A 21,645-nucleotide genomic window follows, 5' to 3' on the forward strand; every position below is an offset into this window, starting at 1 on the left:
GTTTTACTTTGTATTTTAAAAGAATTGGCAATGTAATAAGTCAGCTGCTTTTCAGTATTTGTTCAGCATTCAGTGATGTAAATGAAGTACAAAACCTTAAGTAGATGCATTTAAGCCAATCCTAAATTAAGTTCTAACTTATGAAAATTTGCTGCAAAGAAAGCATCTAATCTTAAAGGAAAATGTCTTGTGGAACATTGTTACCATAATGGGAATTGTCTTGGGTAATGTCAACCTGTAGGAGAAAGCCAAATAGCCAGTGTGGTATTTTAGTTCAAAGATTTGATCAAAATCATTTTTTGTCGATTATGTAAGTGAGCTTAATATATTAGAGTTTCTAAAATGGTTTGGTTTCTTTCTCATAGATAATCTAAATGATGCCCTCCAAAAACTAAAATTGACTGCTGCTGATGGCACATCCGATAATGTGGAGGGATGCCTTGACTGCTTACTCCAAGCCTTGGCTCAAAACAGTGAGTAAAGTTTGAAGCATGCCTTTTTATGTTGGATGCTGCAGCTGAATGGTTTTAAGAAACATTAGCTGGCAATGTGTTGCTGGAAAAGCGCAGCAGGTCAGGCAGCATCCAGGGAATAGGAGAGTCGACGTTTCGGGCATAAGCCCTTCTTGCCCGAAACGTCGACTCTCCTATTCCCTGGATGCTGCCTGACCTGCGCTTTTCCAGCAACACATTTCCAGCTCTGATCTCCAGCATCTGCAGACCTCACTTTCTCCTTTAAGAAACATTACTCCAGCTGTTCAAAAGCTGGGCGATGTGTTATAGCTAGCAGTTGAATGTCTTGGCCAGTAGTGATCTCTGTTATCTTAAGTTTCTAGGTTTGCAGATGACTCTCCTATTGTTGTTATCCATTTAAAGAAGAATATAAGTAGGTTCATGTCCGACTGTCCCTATGGCAAGCTTCCACCTTGACTCTGATTCATATGGCATTGAAATGAGTGTTTGTTTATTAGTTTCTTCCCTGCAGCAGCTATCTAGGGCACTTGGCCAGATTGCATTAGCAGGGACCTAGGACCAGTTTTTCATGCCAATCTTTTTGAAGTATGGTTTGTGGCCTACAGAGAAGTAGCTTCTGGCCATCTGTCGTTCAACTCATATTAAACATTCAAAAAAAATTCTCTTGAATACAAATGGTCAGAAGTTATTACTTTTTTTACATTTAAATGGGATGATTGTGTTTCATAACCTGACTAAAATTTATTGCCTGCCCATCCCTGATTACCCTTGAAGGTAAAAGTGAACTGCTTTCTAAAACATTTGCAGCCCACATGATATGGGTACACCCAAAGTGTTATTAGGAAGGGAGATCCGGGATTTGACCTAATGTGGTAAAGTGATGATGTAGTTCCATGTCAGGATGATGTTTGCTTGAAGAGTACCTTGCAGCTGGTGGTTTCCATGAATCTACTTGTTTTTATAGATGGTCGAATTGCAGGTTTTGGCTGAGCTATTAAAGGGTTCTTGACATGTTACTACAGTGCACCTCTTGATATGCACAGTACTCTAATGCTTGGGAGATGTGAATTATTTGAATGGTGAATAGGATCCCAGTCAAGTGGGCTTCTTTGTCTTGGAAAATGTCAAGCATTTTAAGAATCTTTGGAATTGCACTTTTCTCTAAACGAATGGAATGTGTTCCATCATATTTCTGCATTATTTCTTATGGATGGTGGTCAGGCTTGGTGAATCCAAATGTGAGCTACTTGACGTAGAGCTCCCAGCTGTTTTGCTTCCCTTGTCCAGTCTCTTCCACTTGGGTCCATAATTCTTCTGATGCTTTACAGTATTTTCAGAATTTCCAGTTTGCAGGCTCCAGCTAATGCCTCTTCACCATTGGCGTGGAATCCCTTCTTACAGTCTGTCCCCCATCAGGTTGGTTTTGGAGCTCTCTGCTTCTCTCTGGGGAGAAAAGGACTGAACTTACCCCATCCACCATGACCCTCTTCTGCCTACCGAGCTCTTCCTCACAACCCCTCTCCTTTTTAACTCCTCACTATTTCGGATCAAAGGTATGGCCATGGGTACTTGAACAGGTCCCTCAGTTATGCCTGTCTCTTTGTGGGGCACATGGAACATTCTTTGTTCTTACTATGGCCTCCATCCACAATGCTTTCACTGGTATATTGATGACATCAGCAGTGCTGCTTCCCCCTTTTTTCCCCGAATTGGAAAATTATCCATTTCACTTCCAATTTCCACTCTGCTCTCACCTTGACCTCGTCCATCTCTGACTCTTATCCTCTATGTTTGTGCCCCTCTCTGAAGATAAGCTGGACCACCGATATACACAACAAAATCACTGACTCCCAAAGTTATCTGGACTCCTTCCTAGTAAAAGCTCCATTCAGTTTGATCCCATTTCTTCATCTCTGTTGCATTTATTCAGATGATTTATTCAGGCTAGCTGGTTTATAAAGCATGCCCGTACAGTGGTGACTGGGCCATCATGGTTAAGTACATTTGCAGCACTTTAGCCAATACTAATTCTCCTTCTCCTGAGTTAAGGGAAAAAATATTCAAGATCCCATCTGACTGCTTCTTGGATAGCTGGCATTCTACTCTCCTTTATTTCAATAATGTCATGCAGGGGTATTTGTTTTTTCTTGTTCCCATCCTGGATAAGATTAAACACTTGAGCTTTATCTGTAACTTATTAACATAAAATATGGCATGTGTTGATTTCTACATTTTTTTATATAGATCTTTTGTTTATTTTAAGCTACACAAGTTCTCCACCACACCTAACCAATTTGCATGTTAGTAAATCTAGGGCCTGATTGTCGTCATCTGATTGATCTTTTGTGATACCATTCAGATATCACCTTGCTGAATAACCTCCAAATGTAACCTCTTCCTTCAGTTACTGTCAGCATCCCTCAACATGTCATACACCGACTTGTATGAGACAATTACCTCTGCATCCTTCATACTGCATTTCAGTAAGGCCCCTATCTGCAACCCACGACTTTGCTTACTATAATCAGTAAATTCTTTAATCTTATCTTGATAATTTTGGCATTAATTTTGGGATTATTTCAGGAGTCAGCATTTGTTATTTATTCATCCCTAATTGCCCTTGAGCCGAGTGGCTTGCTCATCCATTTCAGAGGATAGTTAAGAGTAACCACACTGCCATGATTCACAAGCCAGAGATAAAGGTGGCAGAATTCTTTCTCTAAAGGGCATTTGTGATGTAGATGGGTTTTATGCATTAGTCATGGTCACCATTATTTGAATGGTTTTTGTAAACTTGATTTGTTTGTTAATTGAATTTAAATTTGACTAGCTCCCCTGATGGTATTTGAAACAATGCCCCAGACCCTTAAATGTAAAATAAATGCAAATGTGGATACTGGAAATCTGAAACTTACTCCTGCTGAGTTTCTCCAGCATTTTTATCTGTGGAGAGAAAGAGTTACAATTTTGATTCCAGTGATTTTTTTTAAATATATGGGTCTCAGTGTTAACTCTTTTTTTTTCTCTCCACAGATGTTGCCAGACCTGCTGATTTTCTCTAGCATTTTGCTTTTATTCCCTCAAAGGTTTAGACTAAGCCCCTTTTGAGCATTGAGTCCTACAATATGCAGTTTTCTGACAGAGTCATAGAGATGTACAGCACGGAAACAGACCCTTCAGTCCAACCCGTCTATGCTGACCAGATATCCCAACCCAATCTAGTCCCACCTGCCAGCACCCGGCCCATATCCCTCCAAACTCTTCCTATTCATATACCCATCCAGATGCCTTTATAATCTTTTTCTGGAGTAAGGTAACTCTAACATAGTTGGTAATTGCAGACCCAATTTACTTTGAGCACAAATACCTGAACTTCCTATAAACAATAATACAAGTAACCTCAAAGCAAAGAGATCTCCCAGTTTTTCTTTTATTTTAATTTTTGCCATGTGACTACTTAGTGTTTAATGATGGTCGAAAATGATTAAGGTCTTGGAAAATATTCAACTCCTGAGGGTTTCTTGTCCGATACAGGAGTTCAAGCCTTGACCAAGATTAACAAAAGCTGAACTTCACAGTTCATCTTGGCAGTAACAGGTGTGAACATCTTAAGAGGGTTTGTTGTTCATGTATTATACTGCATACAAAACATAAATTTTGGAAAATAATTTTCATGCTGTTTTGGGGAATGATCTTGTGTGGGGTATACAGATGCATTGTAATCTTAAGGTATATGTTATGAATCTGGCTGATGGTATTGCTGGACAAACCAGATAATAGAATGAAACGTGACTTGAGGGCCATATGTTTAATTTTATTTTAGTTAATCTGATGATTAGTCATGAAAATATACACAAAGCTGCAGATGTTCCTTAGCAACAGGATGGAATTTTATTATGTAGAAGTGAAAAAGAGACTAAACTAATAGGAACTGGATGCCATTTATATAAATGATCTGGATGTGAATATAGGAGGAATGGTTAGAAAGTTTGCAGAGGACACCAAAATTGGTGATGTAGTTAACAGTGAAGAATGTTATCTCCGAGTACGACAGGACCTTGATCAGATGGACTAAGGAGCAGCAGATAAAATTTAATTAAAATAAATGTGAGGTGTATAATTTTGGTAAGGGCAGGACATATACACTTATTGGTAGATTCCTGAGAAGTGTTACCTAACCTTGGGGTGCAGCCTCATAGTTTCTTGAAGGTGGAGTTGCAGGTAGACTGGATGGGGAAGAAGGCATTTGGTACACTTGCCTTTTATTGGTCAGTGCATTAAGTATAGGATTTGGGAACATTGGTGAGCCCACTTTTGGAATACTGCATTCAGTCTGGTATCTCTGGTAGAGGGAAGAATGTTGTTAAACTTGAAAGGATGCAGAAGAGGTTTTCAAGGATGTTGCTGGGGTTGGAGAGCTTGAGCTATAGAGAGAGGCTGAAAAGGCTAGGGCTATTTTCCCTGGAACATTGAAAGGTGAAGAGTGACCATATAGACACTTATAAAATCATGAGTGACATGGATAGGGTGAATAGCCAAGGTCTTTATCCTTGGGTAGGGATAAGGTAAACCTTTAGGTGAGAGGGGAAAGATGCATGAAAGGGACCTAAGGGACAACTTTTTCATGCAGAGGATGGTGCGTGTATGGAATGAGCTGCCCAAGGAGGTGGTGAAGGCTTGGTACATTTACAACATATAAAAGACGTCTGGATGGGTATCTGAATAGGAAGGGTTTAGAGGGATATGGTCTAATGTTTCTCCATCTTTGGCAAATTCTGAGAGATGTTGCTGGGTATGGAGGGTTTGAGTTATAAAGGAAGGCTAGGACTTTTTTCACTGGAGTGTGGGAGGTTGAAGGTGACCTGATAGAAGTTTATAAAATAATGACGGGTACAGACAGAGTTAATGGTAGTTGTCTTTTCCCTGGATGGGTGATTTCAAGACCAGAGGGCAAGATTTTAAGGTGAGAAGAGAGATTTAAAGACATGAGGGACTAATATTTTAGACAGAGGGTGGTTCGCGTGTGGAATGAACTTCCTGAGGAAACGGTGGATGTGGGTACAATTACAATATTCCAAAGACTTATGGATAAGTACGTGGTTAGTGCAGGTGGGACGAGCATGCAGGTGGGACTAGTTTGTTTTTGGATTATGTTCAGCACAGACTGGTTGGACTGAAGGGTCTGTTTCCGTGCTGCATGACTCTGTGATGCTATGACACTAAACGGGACTAGATTAATTTAGAATAACTGGTCGGCGTGGACGAGTTGGACAAAAGGGTCTATTTCTGTGTTGCAAACACTATGACTTATCTAAACACTAACGGCCAAACAAAGTTTCAACCCATTTTCCATACTATCCATCAGGATACTCCTATCTCAGCTTTTTGTATATATACTTAATGGGCTCCTTGTAGTTTATTTTCAGACAGTTGTGGGAATAATTTCATAATTCTTTGGGTCTGCAGTCGTGAATCTTTCATAACTTGGTGTCTCTCGTTCTAACAACTTGAAGACTTCTGTAAAAGCTGCCCCAGCTTGGAATCTGAAGACTTAAAATACACTTCTGCTGAAGTGACTTGTTCCCCTATTCTGAACTGGAAGCACTTCATTCTGCTGCCAGGAGAAACAGATTTAGGTTTTTTTGTTTTGTGTAATTAAGTACAGGAGTACAATGAAAATGTACAATGTTGCCATTCCCATGGCCATTTTAGGAACAAAGATAACTAGCTACAAAAATAGAAAAATAAGTAAGTTTTTAAAAAGTTCATCACTATGTTGCTTCTTAATATAAAGTAGAAAAACAAAGAAAATAAGTTAAACATTTCGGTCCTTTCCAAAGCCTTGGACCTGCAGTCACTCCACACTGAACTTTCCCCACAAGGGCCTGTTCCTCCCTGTGGTGGGCACACTTTCACTGCACTGGGTGAAGTACTGCCTTGGCTTTGCTCGCCAGCCTCTTCAACGCCACTGACTGGCATCTGGGCTTGTGCTGGACCTCGGCCGTTGCCATGCTCCATCGCTGCCGCTGTCTCCAGGAGGTAAGTTTTAAAAAACACATTATCTTAAAAAAAAGATAAACAGAGGAAAAACACAAGAAAAGAGGAGGGAAGGAGAAAAAGAAAAATGTGGATGGAATTCACAAGACCAAGGCTGAAGAGCCTGGGAGCTGCCTACTCCGCCACTGCCATCTTAGAAATATCCTACTTTCTGATCCTTCTCTAGATCCTTCTGAACTGAAGTCAGAACAAAAGTAATCACCTTTAATGTGTTTGTTACTCGTTACAAACTGAACAGTACAAACATCTTTTCCTTAACACTGCAAGGATCTGGTAGATACTTGACTGTAGTGCATCTTCTTGGAGCGAATTTACTTAAGTCACTGTTCAAAATTGTCTTTCTGACCTTTCTTTTAAAAAAAAACCTTTAAGAGCTGACCCACGTTTAACTGTCTGTTTTGGGGATTTGGATTTCCAAATATTATGCGTATGCATATAAAAAATAATGTGCATTAAAAATAATGCACATTCCAAATTATATATTTGAAACAGTCAGGTTTATGTCTAGTGTAGTATATTACTTAAGATGCCCACCTTAGTTTCATTTGCGGTGAATGAATTCTGGTTTCCTCAATTCAATGTTTTTAGATGATTGCAAGGTTTTAAACTCCATGTTTCTACTAATGTTGATCACTTCCATTATCAGTCAAAAAATGTCCATTTATTGAGTTAAACCTGCAGTCTCTCATGCTGCTGTCAATTTGAAATAATTTTTCAGCTTTATCTTTTCAATGTGATTTGCTACCATGCATGCCTCTAAGATGCATACTAGGTGCCTCCTTCCAGTACACACATTGCTCCAACTCTTAATATGACTCGTAGGCTAAGCCTCTTAAGACTAGAGATCATTGCGCTTTTTGTTTTAATAATATTTAAGCTCAAATTCTGCACAGGAATTAAAGTCGAACAGACCTTAGGCTGACTATACATGAGCACATCACTCTAGTTTTTTTCCTCTCATTTTTACAACTAATACAATTCCAATTGTAAGTACTTAATTTCTAAACCTTGAGCTAATATTCACGCTAGTGTTTCATCCTTGATGCACAACTCTTATTTAATTTCCTTTTGTATAGTGCTTTGCCAATGCCTTCTCCAGGTTTAGGTGTCATGTCATGAGCAATTTCCACAGTTGTCTTAGGATATCACATCATTTACTCAAAGACATTTGTTCGGGTAATTTTTTTTCTCTGCATCAACTAATAAATTTTATTGTGTAAGTACTTAAAATTTACACCTTGAAAAAGCTTAAATTAGTATACAAAACATAACTAAAACTAATACTTCTATAATTTGTATTGAAAGCAGTTATAAATCAGACATGTTAACATGGTTCCCATCTACTGTTAGCACCCCAATAGTCGAGTGTCTACATATTCTTCAATTACTTTGGATCCTTCGAGGCTCTTTCTAATGTCCTTTGCCAATATTTTCCGAGTAGTCTATTTACTTTTTTAGTCCATTTAGGACTGGCAACTACTTTATCATGGAATGTTGCAGCATAGCAGAAATTTAATTCATCTTTAAAAGACTGTCCAATTTGACCCAATACCCTACTATTTTCCCATAGCCCCAATTTTTTAACTATATCGCCCCTCAAAATTTTAATCATGAGATTGTCAGGTTACCTTTTGAGGAGTATGTTATTTACATCTCTCCTCTCAGATGCATGGAAGAAATTATCATTTAGAATGTTTACTTTTTTGTTTTCTACTATTTATTAAATTAGCTTTTATTTTAATCTCACCCATCTGGAAATCAGAATCTAATGATGATCATTGATCCATTATCGATTGTCAGGAAAAACCCATCACTAATGTCCTTTAGGGAAGGAAACTGCCATCCTTATCTGGTCTGGCCTACATGTGACCCCAGATCCACAGCAGTGTGGTTGATTTTTAAATGCCCGCTGGGCCATTAAAGGTAGGTGATAAATGCTGCAGATCCAGTGATGCCCTTATTCCATGATTGGAAAGAAGTTCAGATTGTATTCTTGCTGCTGAAGTGTTAACATCTCTTGCAATTCATTTTGATATCTGCAGCTGTTTTTATTCCCCATATTGGTTTTTTTTTTCATTTTATCAGTCAGTGTTATAATGTTTCTGTATCTTATTGTTTCTGTGAACTTCAACCCCTTCCTTTATTCTTTACAGGACTTTGAGCTTATTTTTACTCTATCTTGATTTTTTTTAAAAATCTGTTTAAAATCATGCTTTTTAAATTGAATTTGTTTTTAATGTACCCTGCACATGCAGCATTATACTACTAATTGTACAATGTATATTTTCCCTTATAAAATTCAAAAGTATTTTATTTTACGATTGTGAATTATACATCTAGCCTCATCAGGCAGAAACTAGTATAAACTGCATACTTGGTAATGAATTTCAAAGTTGCTGATGAAGTACAAACTGATGTCGTTGCTTCTGATCTTATTTCCAGATTTGGTGAGACTTGTAAATTGGGCCATGCAGCTGTACAAGAAACCAGTTGACTGCTACAATTTTGAATATTGATTTCAAAGCCAAAAGTGTGCTTTGAGTTTTAAAAGTACAAAATTAGCATTTTCAAAACTGGTTCTATAAAATGCTAAAAGATTTGAGTTCTGGGATAAATGAAAAAGATTGTACAAACAATGGGAAATCTGCACATAAATACTACGAAGCAGTGGAACACATTTCAAGGTTGTTGGTCTGTCCAACCGGTATCTGTCACACTCGTGGTAACGTGCAGAGTGAAGGTCAAGAATTAGTCATTTTTGGGATATTTTCAAAGATTGTTCATAATTAGGGCAAGTGGCTGGAGGCCGGTTTGCTTGCTCTCTTAACTGTAATTGAGAGCTATTGGACACTTATAGTTTTGATGTAACTGAGAGGGCAAGTGGAAATATCTTTTATCAATTTATTTTTAGATATTTTTAATCTCCATGGATGGGCTACCTTAAAACAGCACATTTTGGTTAATTTAAGTAGAGAATTGGCAGTGTTATGATTAAGAGAACAGTGCCAAGTTGTAATATTGAGAAAAATGTTTGAATTTGTAATGATGCTGTCAACAAAATGTCACCACTGAAATGGAATGCCAGCCAACTTGTATATTAATTCATTGGAGTGGGGCTTACTTGTGTATTGGCTGAACTGAAAGTGACATAATTATTTATGTAAGTGATTGGAAATCTGAGCACTGGCAGCTGAAGTGGGAGTTGACTTCCTTATTTTCGCCTTCCCATTTGGTGTCATAAAAAGTTAGCACTTAATAAAAAGTATTGTCACTTTTGTGTTATTTGTTCATGGAGTATGGGAATCACTGACTGGGCCAGTATTTATTGACCGCCTCTAATTGTCCTGGAGAGATTGAGTGCTTTCCTAAACAATATTAGTTCTTTATGTAGGGAGGGTGTTTGAGATTTTGACCCAATAACATTGAAGAAACAAGTTAGGTGGATGTGTGGCTTGGAGGGGAACTTGCAATTGGTGCTGTTCTCATGCATTCTGCTGCCCTCCTAGGTGATAGAACCTCCCAAATCTGTAATCTCTATCAAAGGAGACTTGGTGAGTTATTGTAGTGCATCTTGATTAATGTGCATGCTGAAGGTGAAGGGTGTTGTGCCAGTCAAGAAGGCAGATATTATCTGGGTGGTGCCAAGCTTCTTGTGTTGTCAGAGGTGCACTTGTCATGCACATATTTGTACCTTTCTAGACGTTTGGTAGATATTGTGGTGACAGGAGGTGAGGTATTAATTGCAGAATTCCTAGCCTCTGACCTGCTCTTGCAGCCATTGTATTTGGCTGGTTCAATTTGGTTTCTAGTCAGTGATTCGCTCGCGCTCGCGTGTGTGTGTCGTTCAAATCTCGCTTGGTCCAGAGGTGTATTATAACAGCTCTGAACAGGTTGATAACAAAATATCTAAAAAGGTCAGTGAGGCAGCTGAAGGTGGCTAGGCTTAGGACACTCCCCTTAAGAACCTATGCAGAAGTGACTGACCTCCAGCAACCACAAACCTCTTCTTTGTGCCCGGAATGACTGTGTTTCCCCCAATTCCTATTTATTGTTTTGACGGGGTTCCTTGATACCATATTCGGTCAAATGCGGTCTTGATGATTTGTTCAAAGACTGATCTCTCATCTCTTGAATTCATTTCTTCGATCCATGTTTCGACCAAGGCTGTAATAAGTTTGAACAGATTATCCTTTGCAAGTGCCGCTTAAATAGAGAAGTAGTTGGCTATGAAGTATTGAGGCTACAAGTTGCTTTTAACCATTAGTATCATGGAATTGTATTGTGGTTAAATTTTTTTTTTGTCAAATAAAATAATGGTATGGAGAAGAATTTGGAGTAAGGCAAATAAAATTAAAGATTGGTAACATTGATGAAAGCATTATGTTTAATTTCCAGTTCAGATTGTTGGGATGGAATTTTTATTTATTTTCTTTAATGCCCCAAATTTTAATTTGGGCTTTGTATGACCCATCAATTCATCTAGATTTTTTTCTTCTCAGACCAGAAATGAGAATGAAACAGGCTTTTTTTATTTTGAAGATTTACTGTCTTTGCAAAGCTGCATTTGACCAAGGAGTTTTCAGTACTGACCTTAGTGATTTGTTCCATGAATGTTGCTCACCTTAAATATAAAATTTGCCAAACAAAAGAGATTTATATTTTTACCTTCCGAGCCAAAGTATTTCATATTCCTGACCTGGCACATGGAAATCATTTACCCGACTGAAGTAAGCAAATGTCAATCATAATCATTGGAATAAACAACTAAGATTTCACAAAAGCAGGAACATTAAATCTTCAGAAAAATGGGACACTTTTTTTTATTTTCTGAGGCAGTCAGCTCTTTTGCCTTCCGTATTGCTTAATTACATGTTTGTAGCTTTAATAATGGGTAAAAAATTAAAATATACATGCAGCTTTAACAAATACTTGCTGGGAGCAGCTTTGTAATGTAGCATTTTACAGCAATCACAAACCTAGTTTAATTACAAACCTAGTTTAATTAAATTTCGTATCTCTTAATGGCCACTATGCAAAAAGCTATCATTGCATAATTCAATTTTAAAGCAACAACAGCATTTTTAAGTGGTACAATAAAGTGTATGTTAACTCCCAACAATAAACAATACTGAACAGTGTACTGCTGTACAGCAAATGTTCATCTGGAAATATCAATTGAAATGCACTATAAACTGAATAGCTGAGAGGAAGTAGTGGAGGCTGGTACAATTACAACATTTAAAAGGCATCTGGATGGGTGTCTGAATAGGAAGGGTTTGGAGGGATATGGGCCAGGTGCTGGCAGGTGGGACAAGATTGGGTTGGGATATCTGGTCGGCATGGACGAGTTGGACCAAAGGGTCTGTTTCTGTGCTGTACATCTCTATGACCCTATTAATAATGTACGCTACTGATATTTTTGTCCCTCCTGCTTAAAAACTGCAGTTGCAAGGCTGAAGTTTCTTTCTTTGAAAGATTACATATTATAACATCCATGAAATGATCTAGATCAGTAGCATCTTTGCTTCAGGTAATTGCAAATGCAAAGTGCACTGTGTATAAGTGTTTTTCTTTTCCAAAAACAATGGAGCCAGTGTTTTGAATACCTGTCATTTTTATTGTCTAGAGAGTAACTGAAAAATTAAAAACCCTTGGATGAAATGTACTAGCAAGGATGCCACTAATTATATCAATGTATAGGTCTCTTGCAGAGTAAGAAGTTACAGCTTCAGTTTTGAGTGTTATTATAGTTATTTATTTCAGTTCGGTTTATTGTATAGGTGCTGTAGTTGAAATAAAGAAATAGATGATTCCTGAACCCTTCCTGGTAAGTAGCCTTTGACATCATTCACTATGCCATTCTCCAAATGCCTATCCATTTTCCCCTCACTTGGCATTATTCTTCTGTGCTGAGAAATGAATTCAAAGTCTTGTCTCCCTATACCATTCCTTGAGTCTGCAAATGGCCTATTCAGTACCCTTCAATTATCCACTTTCTCAACGTGATGCTTTCCTTGGCAGAAACTGCCTGGCTCTGACTTGATCCTAAAATGTTCTTGTCAGTTTTCAAATGCTTTGTCTCTCCCTTATTTTGGCCTTTACATCGGTCAAGTAATATTGTTTTCTACCTGTGGAAGCCATGCTTTGAGCTGTTAAAGCTTGTTACCACTTTGGAATCCACTCTTCATATATTTCTCCATAACATTGATCAAGCAATTGCTCATTTGTATCTAATGTCTGCTGACTGGTACTACGACTCCTCCCTAGTCCCACTTTTTGTTTTCCAAATTATGCCTTGACATTTTACAAAATGATTACTGTGACATCCCTTTGTGTGTCCCCATCGAAAGGTTTCATAATTGAATCATTCGAAGCCACCTTGTACCAGAATTCCTATTGAACAATGTTAATATACCCTTTAACTTCTTTGGCATTTATTATCAAAAATTTCTTTCCTGGAAAGTTGCACTGTTTGTTTCTGGTGAAACTTTTAGATACACTGTCAGCCCAGCCTCCTTGTTTTGGTGCTGTGGTTATACTCCCAGGGGAGTGGTGTAGGATATATCAGCCATAGGGCTTTTAAGTGAACCAAAGGTTATGAAGTGTGGAAAACTCAACTAGATGAATATTGGAATAATTTTGTTTGGAGCTGACAAAGACATAAACCTTTAGAGATTTAATAAACAAGATGTTGTTCCACTTAGCCATCACCATTGTCACTGATTCCCCAAGTTTAACCTTCACTGATTTATTAGTGTTCTTTCTTAAGGAAGGATATAAATACATTGAATGCACTTCATGTATCCATGCTAGATCCACACCTGAAAATGTGTTGCTGGAAAAGAGCAGCAGGTCAGGCAGCATCCAAGGAACAGGAGAATTGACGTTTCGGGCATAAGCCCTTCTTCAGGAATGCCAAAGAAGTTAAAGGGTATATTAATATTGTTCAATAGGAATTCTGGTACAAGGTGGCTAGATCCACACCTGGCTAGATCCACACCTGAAAATGTGTTGCTGGAAAAGCGCAGCAGGTCAGGCAGCATCCAGGGAACAGGAGAATCGACGTTTCGGGCATAAGCCCTTCTTCAGGAACCCTTTAACTTCTTTGGCATTCCTGAAGAAGGGCTTATGCCCAAAACGTCGATTCTCCTGTTCCCTGGATGCTGCCTGACCTGCTGCGCTTTTCCAGCAACACATTTTCAGCTCTGATCTGCAGACCTCACTTTCTCCTCATAGATCCACATCTGGCAAGTGTCTAATTAGTGAGATGTCTCATGAGGAAATAGTGGACAGTCTGGGCTTGTATCCATTGGAGGTTACAAGAGTAAGGGGTGACTTGATTGTAGTGTTATATGATCCAGAATAATCTTAAGGTGGATAAGGGAGGAGTGTTTTCTCCTTTGAGAGAGTCTGCAGCTAGAGGGCACTGTTTTAAAATTAGAGATTGCCTTTTAAGCAGGTGAGAATTCTTTTCTGACTGTTATGACTTTGGAACTCTGCCTTAAGAATACATAATGACGCCACTTTCGCCATCCTCTAAGGCGAGGGAATTGATGGTTGACTGGCTGTAGATGGGAATGTGAAACACCAAACAGATCAGCTATGATCTTGTTGAATGATGGACAGACTTGATGGGCTAAATGGCTTACTTACTTTGTTTATTAGTTCATTCATTCAATGCATGTTTGTTTTTTTATTGATAAAATTGCCTGAATTCCATTTTAGGTTGCCTAATGATTAGTTGGAAATCTTAATTGGATATTGGGACTGAGCTATTCAAGCTAGAAAACTACAAGTTCAAAGAATTTCTAGAATGACTGGAATTTCTATGGTCTATCTTGTCACAATTTGTGGATTGGATCACAATGCATTGATGCAAGCCAGAAAATCTGTGTAGCTAGACTTGACTAAGACCATAAGAAAAATGAAAAGGAAAATGGCCATCCGGCCCCTCAAGCCTGCTGTGTGATTCAGTAGGATCATGGCTGATCCAACATTTCTCATGTCTACTTTGCTGCCCTTTCCCCATAACCCTTGATAGAATCTATCTATCTTAATCTTGAATGCATACAAAGACTGTTGCCCCCACAGCTCTCCGTTGGAAGGAGTTCCAAAGGTACTTACCTTTCCTTTAAATAAGGGGACCAAAACTGCTCTCAGTACCCCAGGTTTAGTCTCACCAGCACCCATACAGTTCCAGTAAAACCTCTCTGCTCTAATGCTACAAATCCCCTTAGAAATAAGGGCCAACATTCCAATAGCCATCCTGATTACCTGTTGTACCGGTGTGCTAGTTTTCGGTGTTTCAGACACCAGTTCAGTCAAGACCTTCTTGTGATGCAGTTTTGTGCAGTTTTTCTGCATTTCAATAATATTCTGTTCTTTTATCCTCTTTTTGCAAACTGCATTTTCCCATGTTATACTCCATTTGTCAACAGTTTTTGCCTGTTTAACCTGTCATTATATTTTTGTAAATTGTTTGTATCCATCTTGCAACCTGCCGTGCCACCTATTTTAGTATTTGTCTGCAAATTTGACTGCAGTACATTCACTTCCTTCGCTCAAGTCATTAATATAGATGTATATCTATTCTAAACAGTTGTGCTCTTGGCATTAATCTGTTTGGAAACGGACTGGTCACAGGTCGCCAACCTGAAAACAAACCCCTTATCCGTATTGCTAGTGGCCAATTCTGTGTCCATGCTGATATACTACCTCTGATAAGTTGGGCTCCAATTTATGACTTAACCTTTTGAGGTATCATGTTGAATGCCATCTGGAAGTCCAAGTGCAATAGAACCTTCCAAATTTGCAACCGCCTCAAAGTCTCTCAACCATTCTGACTTGGAAATATTATATCACTGTATCTTCATTGGTGAATCAAAATCTTGATGTGTCCTTTCTACTTACACCTGTGAGCACCCACAACTTACTGACTGTAGTGGTTCAAGAAGGTGACTTGCCATGACCTCCATGGACAAATAACTTTGGCTAATGAATGCTAAACTTTTTGAATTAATAAATAAAAAGGTTCTTGCATCCAAAAGTAAATATTCAATTTACACTATCACACATAAGAATGGCCACAAACAAGCAATGTTCTATGCCTGGGCTTTCCAAAGTGTTAGAACCCATGTAGGCTTGTGAGCTGAAATTCTAGGGTCATATTACCTTCTGACTAGCATTAGCTGCCTTCCTGGTCAGGTGTGTTCCACCCTCCCCAAAAAACATTCCCAGTTCATAGGTTCCAGGGTTGTAACCATTTTCCAGCCCTGAAATTCTGTCACAGTTGAAAAAAGTTTAGGAAGTACTATTAGGCAGTCAGCACCCAGTAGCCTGTATCTAGATATCCTGCCTTGGAGGCTTTCCGAAATTGGGGTAAGAAATTGTAATACCTATGATGTCTATCTTGACTTTCGAGGTGTTTCAGATTATAGGGTGTCGTTTTGTGTTGCAATCTCAATGCACATTTCATAAGACTTTAATCTGTATCAATTTATTACAAATTAGCAGATGAGAAGCAATCTGTATTCCTATCTGGCATCTCATAATCCAGTCTAACCTATCAAATGCTGCCAGTGAGAGAAACTAGCTAGTTTGCTTTTGCCAATCCTGTTCATTCTCTCATTAAGAGAAAGCATAAGGATCTGCATGAAATAAGGCCGCATACTAAAATCTAAACCTGTTCAAAAAAGTGCAAAAGACAACCAATTACAAATTTATTTCTCCTAAACCTTTTTTCATCAGCTTTAATGGTGTTCTTCATTTGACTGAGTAAGAAATATATTGTTAGTTTAGAGGTTTTTAATTCCTTTTAAAATTATACAAAACCCTCTTCTGTTTTTATTTAGAAATGTCTAATTGAAATTTCTTGTGATGCAGAATTGAGCTGTAAGTTAACAGTAGATCCCAGTGGCTAGGGAGTGAATTTATCTTTTCCTGGTTTTTATAATCAGCAATACATCCTTTTTAAAGGTGCACCCATTTCAATGATACTGACAGATGCAGAAGATTTCAACCATTGAATCCTATTAGAACTTGACATTTCTTTAAACTACATATCTGTACATGTATCACATTGCTTAACCATCTTGTTTAAATGACATCTTTAGATACCTTTGTGTCAAAACAAAGTTCCAGAGCTTCTTGGAACAATATGAATTCCCTAATCAGTAGCTCCCAAAAACAGATTTTGCTGTAACTTGAATTGCTTCCTTCTCTTTATGCTTACCCTGCCCTAAATAAAAAGATCTTAAATATTAACATTGCCTTTTTTTTCTCTTTTACAGCCAAGCACTCGACTTTTAAAATTTAGTTGGGAGAAATATTTAGTTCCTTCAGGGTTGTCAGGTGTGAATAGCCCTTTACCATGGTCTACCTGCCTCCAGTGCTGCAAGTCACACTTGAAAAATGTAATTCTAAAGATCCAAGAAAGTTTCTAGGTTTTGATGGATTTCCTGATTGCTACCTCGTGTTGGGTATGAGTGTATTTTGTATTAAGGATTTTAATGTACCAAGCACCAATATATTATGTTCCTGAGGAATGGACATGGCATGATATTGCACAGACCACCTTTTAAATTATTGCTTTGAATTAAATCGCACAGGAAAGCTGATCAAAAACCTTCCGATCAGTAGGCAAAACTTTTGCCCATAAGGCATCTTCAAAACTTATCTTGGATGCTGGCTTTTTTTCTAGGGATTTGAAATAACATCCGCTCTGATACACCAGCTGGAATATCCAGAGTATTTGGAAGAAAATAGATTTTTATTGTCATAATTTTAATTGTAGCGAGTTTTGAGAAGGTTTGTAGCTCAGGTTAAGGTTCTGGACATAGGTTTGCTCGCTGAGCTGGAAGGTTCATTTCCAGATGTTTTGTCACCCTACTAGGTAACCTTTTCAGTGGGCCTTGCGCGAAGCACTGCGAATAAATCTTGCTTTCTATTTATATGTTTGGGTTTCTTTGGGTTGGTGATGTCATTTCCTGTACTTTTTTTCTTAGGGTGTGGTAGATGGGGTCTAACTCGATGTGTTTGTTGATAGAGTTTCGGTTGGAATGCCATGCTTCTAGGAATTCTCGTGCATGTCTTTGGCTCATCCTAGGATGGATGTGTTGTCCCAGTTGAAGTGGTGTCCTTCCTTATCTGTATGTAAGGATACTAATGAGAAAGGGTCATGTAGTTTTGTGGCTCGTTCATGTTCATGTATCCTGGTGGCTAGTTTTCTGCCTGTTTGTCCAATGTAGTGTTTGTTACGGTCCTATGCACAGTATTTTGTAAATGACATTAGTTTTGCTTGTTATCTGTATAGGGTCTTTCAAGTTCATTAGCCAATATCTTGGTGTGTTGGTGGGAATCGCAGCAGAGTCCCTGGTGCTGTGAGGCAGCAGTGCTAACTACACTGTTCTCACTGGTATTGACTTCATTTGTTTAAACCCTGATGTCTTAAGCTTTCATTAAACCACAGCACCATCTCCTTTGCCATGATTTCTCTTAAGGTACATTTGGATTTTAGTTTTTGGCCACCTATCCTAACATCGCAATTGATTTGCATCTCTCTTCCTTGTATCTCTGACACACCTTTGGAAACTTATTTTCTAAAAGCACCCAATGAGTTCATTGGTTGATACAATTGATGTTGTGTATTATAAACTTTAAGAAAAGGTGTAGCTGATCTGTGTGTAGATGTATAATTTGTAATTTAAACAGGTCAGAAGTTCCACCCATACCAAATACATATCTGGACCATCTTATTGTTGCTTGGCAAGGGTGAGATCTCATTGTTTGTTTGTACCTGTTTTAATTAGTTATTGCTTGTTTGTTGCAGATGCTGAAACTAGTTTAAAGGTCCAAGAGAGTGGGATCCTTCATGTTTTCCCTCGTCTATTGTCTCCACATTGTTCCTGCACAGCGAAAGTAGCAAACGTCATAGCAGAAATAGCCAAAAATGGTGAGGTTTTCAACAAGAACTTTCTCTGCTGGAACATCTTCAGTTTTACACCTCATCTGTCAGTATTTTGTTTTTGACTTTTTTTAATATCCATCTCATGATTACATAATATTTATTGCAAGATTTTAAACTTTATGTTGACAGGTTTCAGTGTAAGAAAAGAATAAATCTGCAATTTACCCCTGATAACTGGACCAATTTTATTTCTAAGTCTTTACTCAGAAAAATTATTTGATTGTGTCTTATACCAGCAATGTACAGTGCATTCTTCAAGTTTAGTTATCTGGGTTGGAGAACAGAAGATATATAGATGAATGTATGCAGATGTTGTTCAATTCAAATTTTAAATCATGCGTTTTATTAGTTTTTTGCGTCAATTTCTTTCTGTTGTTTAAGGGTAGAACTTTTGAAATTCAGAGAGCAATTAAGTACAGAATGTGGAGTGTATGGCTATGTCTGCCCTACAGATGCAGAAATAAATTAGAGATGCAAAGCTTTGGTGCTGAATGACAAAGGTGTAATCTCAGTGAGACAGTTTGCATAGGCATATTTTTAGTATTTGGTCACTTTAATGATTTTTTTAAAGGAAAAATGTGACAGGAAGATAGTCAGCAAATGTGTGTAGATTGCATTTTGGTTTTTTGGGAAAGGACAGCACAGATGTAGGAGTCGAGAATGTGGTGCTGAAAAAATACAACCGGTCAGGCAGCAGCTGAGGAGCAGGAGAATTGATGGTTCGGGCATAAGCCCTTCATCAGGAAGCCTTCTCGACTCTGCTACTCCAGCATCTGCAATCCTCACTTTCTCCTAGCACAGATGTAGGCATCAGGGTAGAGGACTATGAAATTTTAACCAAAAAAAAGTTGTTTAGCAATCTTAAAAGTGGATAAATCTGTATGCATCACAGGCTGTTGAGGGAGATGATATTAGGAACTGTGGAAGTGATTTTCAAGCCCCCTCTGCCTATGGTGAGATGACAGAGACCAGTAGATAGTTAACACTATCCAATTACTTAAAGGAGGAAGAGATAAACCAGGGAATTACAGGTCAGTCAATATATCTCAATATTTGCATTAACAACCTACCATCCTGCATGAACTCAAAATTTCCTTCATCCTATACTGTGTTGATCTGCTGTTCCCTGTTGTCCTTGCTTTCATTGCTTCCCTATTAATCCAACATAATCAATTCAGTTTTGATTCTAGGTTACAGATACCATGATCATCCTCCATTGTATTTTGTCCACTTCATCCTAGCCATTATGCCCACACAAGCTGTCCTCTTTCACTAGTGGTCTTAGTTGCATCTCTCCCATGCTCTCAATCAGTACCATCATTGCTGGCTGTATTCTAACACAATCCATAAAATAGTTGTATTTTTACCTCTGTTCCAATGTTATATAATTTCTTCATTTTTTTTTGGTTGTCTTTGTTCACAGCCCAATTCTGTTGTTTCCAATGAGGTTCTGTTTTCTGAATATTAACATGTATTTATGTATGTTTAATATGAACAATTAGTAAGAGCAGATTGCCTGGGTTTTTTTTAGGCCAAGAAATGCTGCCCATCAGTAATGTAATTGGAGAAAAGTGGAAAGAAATTTTTAAATTTTTACTGAACAGGATTGTGCACTGACCTTTTGGTTTGTAATCAACATCTATTATCTGTCAGTAGCTTCATTAAAATTGAGGCTTTTTTATAAAATTACTTGCACGAAAAGCTTGCTTTTAGATCGTTCATGCAACAATTTGATTTGTTTAAATAAAATGGTCGCAAGTCAGACAATTTTTACATAATTACTTCTCTGAAAATATAAAGTTGCTCTTAAAAGAGCATTGTGGACTGTTACCTGTGTACTATTTTTGTATTTGAAATGGCATTATGATTTTTTTGTACTTTCAGTTAAATTATTGAAATGTGCTTCATCATTTCAGTTGAAGTCAAAACTATTACCATACTCAATAGTTTTGTTTACAAGATATACAAATATTATACACTGTCCTTTCCATATGAGCATCAACATGAAACCTAAAATGAATTCCTCATCAAATTTTCACTTACAAACTTGATACTCTGGTGCAGTTCACTTATTTTACATGCATGTTGATTTACTACCCATATTGTTTGTAGAATTCATGCGAAACTCATGTGTGGACACAGCATTGATTCCACCTTTGGTTCAACTGCTGAACAACAGAGATCAAGAAGTGCTCCTTCAAACCGGACGTGCCCTCGGGAACATTTGCTATGATAGCCGTAAGTCCAGAATTAAAATGCTTTTGCAATACTGTGGTATTCACATCCATATTTAAAATTATTAACATCCTTTTACTAGCAGATAGCTAATGGTATTAATACTCTCCTGCCAAGGTAAAATATATGAATCATTTGGTTAGTATTCCTTAATATTTTAACTATAAGTGATGTTTGAGAACATGCATGAATGTGTCCGGATACCGAGAGATTTTGAATCCTTGTAAGATTAATATGCACGTTAGTTTTAGGCATGAGCAAAACTCAGTTTTAATAACTTCAATATTTTTCAAAAACAAATTCTAATTTTAAGGCACCTGCCATAAGCAGTCTGAATTTATTATGCTCTAGTATTATAATCCTGGGTGGTGATATCAGAGCCTTCTGAGAAACCAAATTGCCAGTCATTTTTTTTTTTGCTTCTTTATTGAATTGCTGACACAAGGTGGGGGAGTAATTTGCTGCCTCTGTTTTGCTACTGTTGAATCATGGTTAACATAAGATGTATACAATACCTGTAGTATTGGTGGAGTATTGTTGGTTTTACTGATTGACCATTTCCCCACCTGCCCCTCTTCCTTATCCCTAATGTGGTGTGAGATTTACCGTCAGCTGTGATTTCCTTACCTTTGCACTTCTTCATAGTACTGAGTTTAGGAGCACTTTTTGATGTGGAGACGAAATTATAATTGGTGAATATTGACTATAATATGATGGATTAAACCACAAATAGTGAAGTTAACAAAAGCTCAGTCTGTCAATCAAGAGAATTATGAAAATATTAGCAAGGATATTGTGGTATTGACAACGTTCATGTTCTTTATACCAGATTGTGAATTTTCTACAGCTGCTGAAGAAGCATTTAACCATCCCTAAGTAATTGCACTTAAATCACATTATATATTCTACAGTAAC

General features: G+C 37.8%; 1 protein-coding gene across 7 annotated transcripts in view; it reads left to right on the top strand.

Moving 5' to 3' along the window:
• The window catches only part of rap1gds1 (RAP1, GTP-GDP dissociation stimulator 1), a 94,928-nt gene that overhangs the window by 15,139 nt on the left and 58,144 nt on the right, over positions 1–21,645 (top strand). For 5 of the 7 annotated variants that reach the window (XM_043674441.1, XM_043674442.1, XM_043674439.1 and 2 more), the window contains 3 exons: positions 366–473; positions 18,358–18,480; positions 20,608–20,733. In XM_043674441.1, coding sequence (XP_043530376.1) covers positions 366–473; positions 18,358–18,480; positions 20,608–20,733 — 357 coding nt within the window. Of the gene's footprint in view, positions 1–365; positions 474–12,338; positions 12,358–18,357; positions 18,481–18,513; positions 18,539–20,607; positions 20,734–21,645 lie in introns of those variants that run through there. The other 2 variants (XM_043674444.1, XM_043674445.1) reach the window with 2 other exon arrangements.

The sequence above is a fragment of the Chiloscyllium plagiosum genome, chromosome 32 (assembly GCF_004010195.1).
Source record: "Chiloscyllium plagiosum isolate BGI_BamShark_2017 chromosome 32, ASM401019v2, whole genome shotgun sequence".
Lineage (NCBI taxonomy): Eukaryota > Metazoa > Chordata > Chondrichthyes > Orectolobiformes > Hemiscylliidae > Chiloscyllium > Chiloscyllium plagiosum.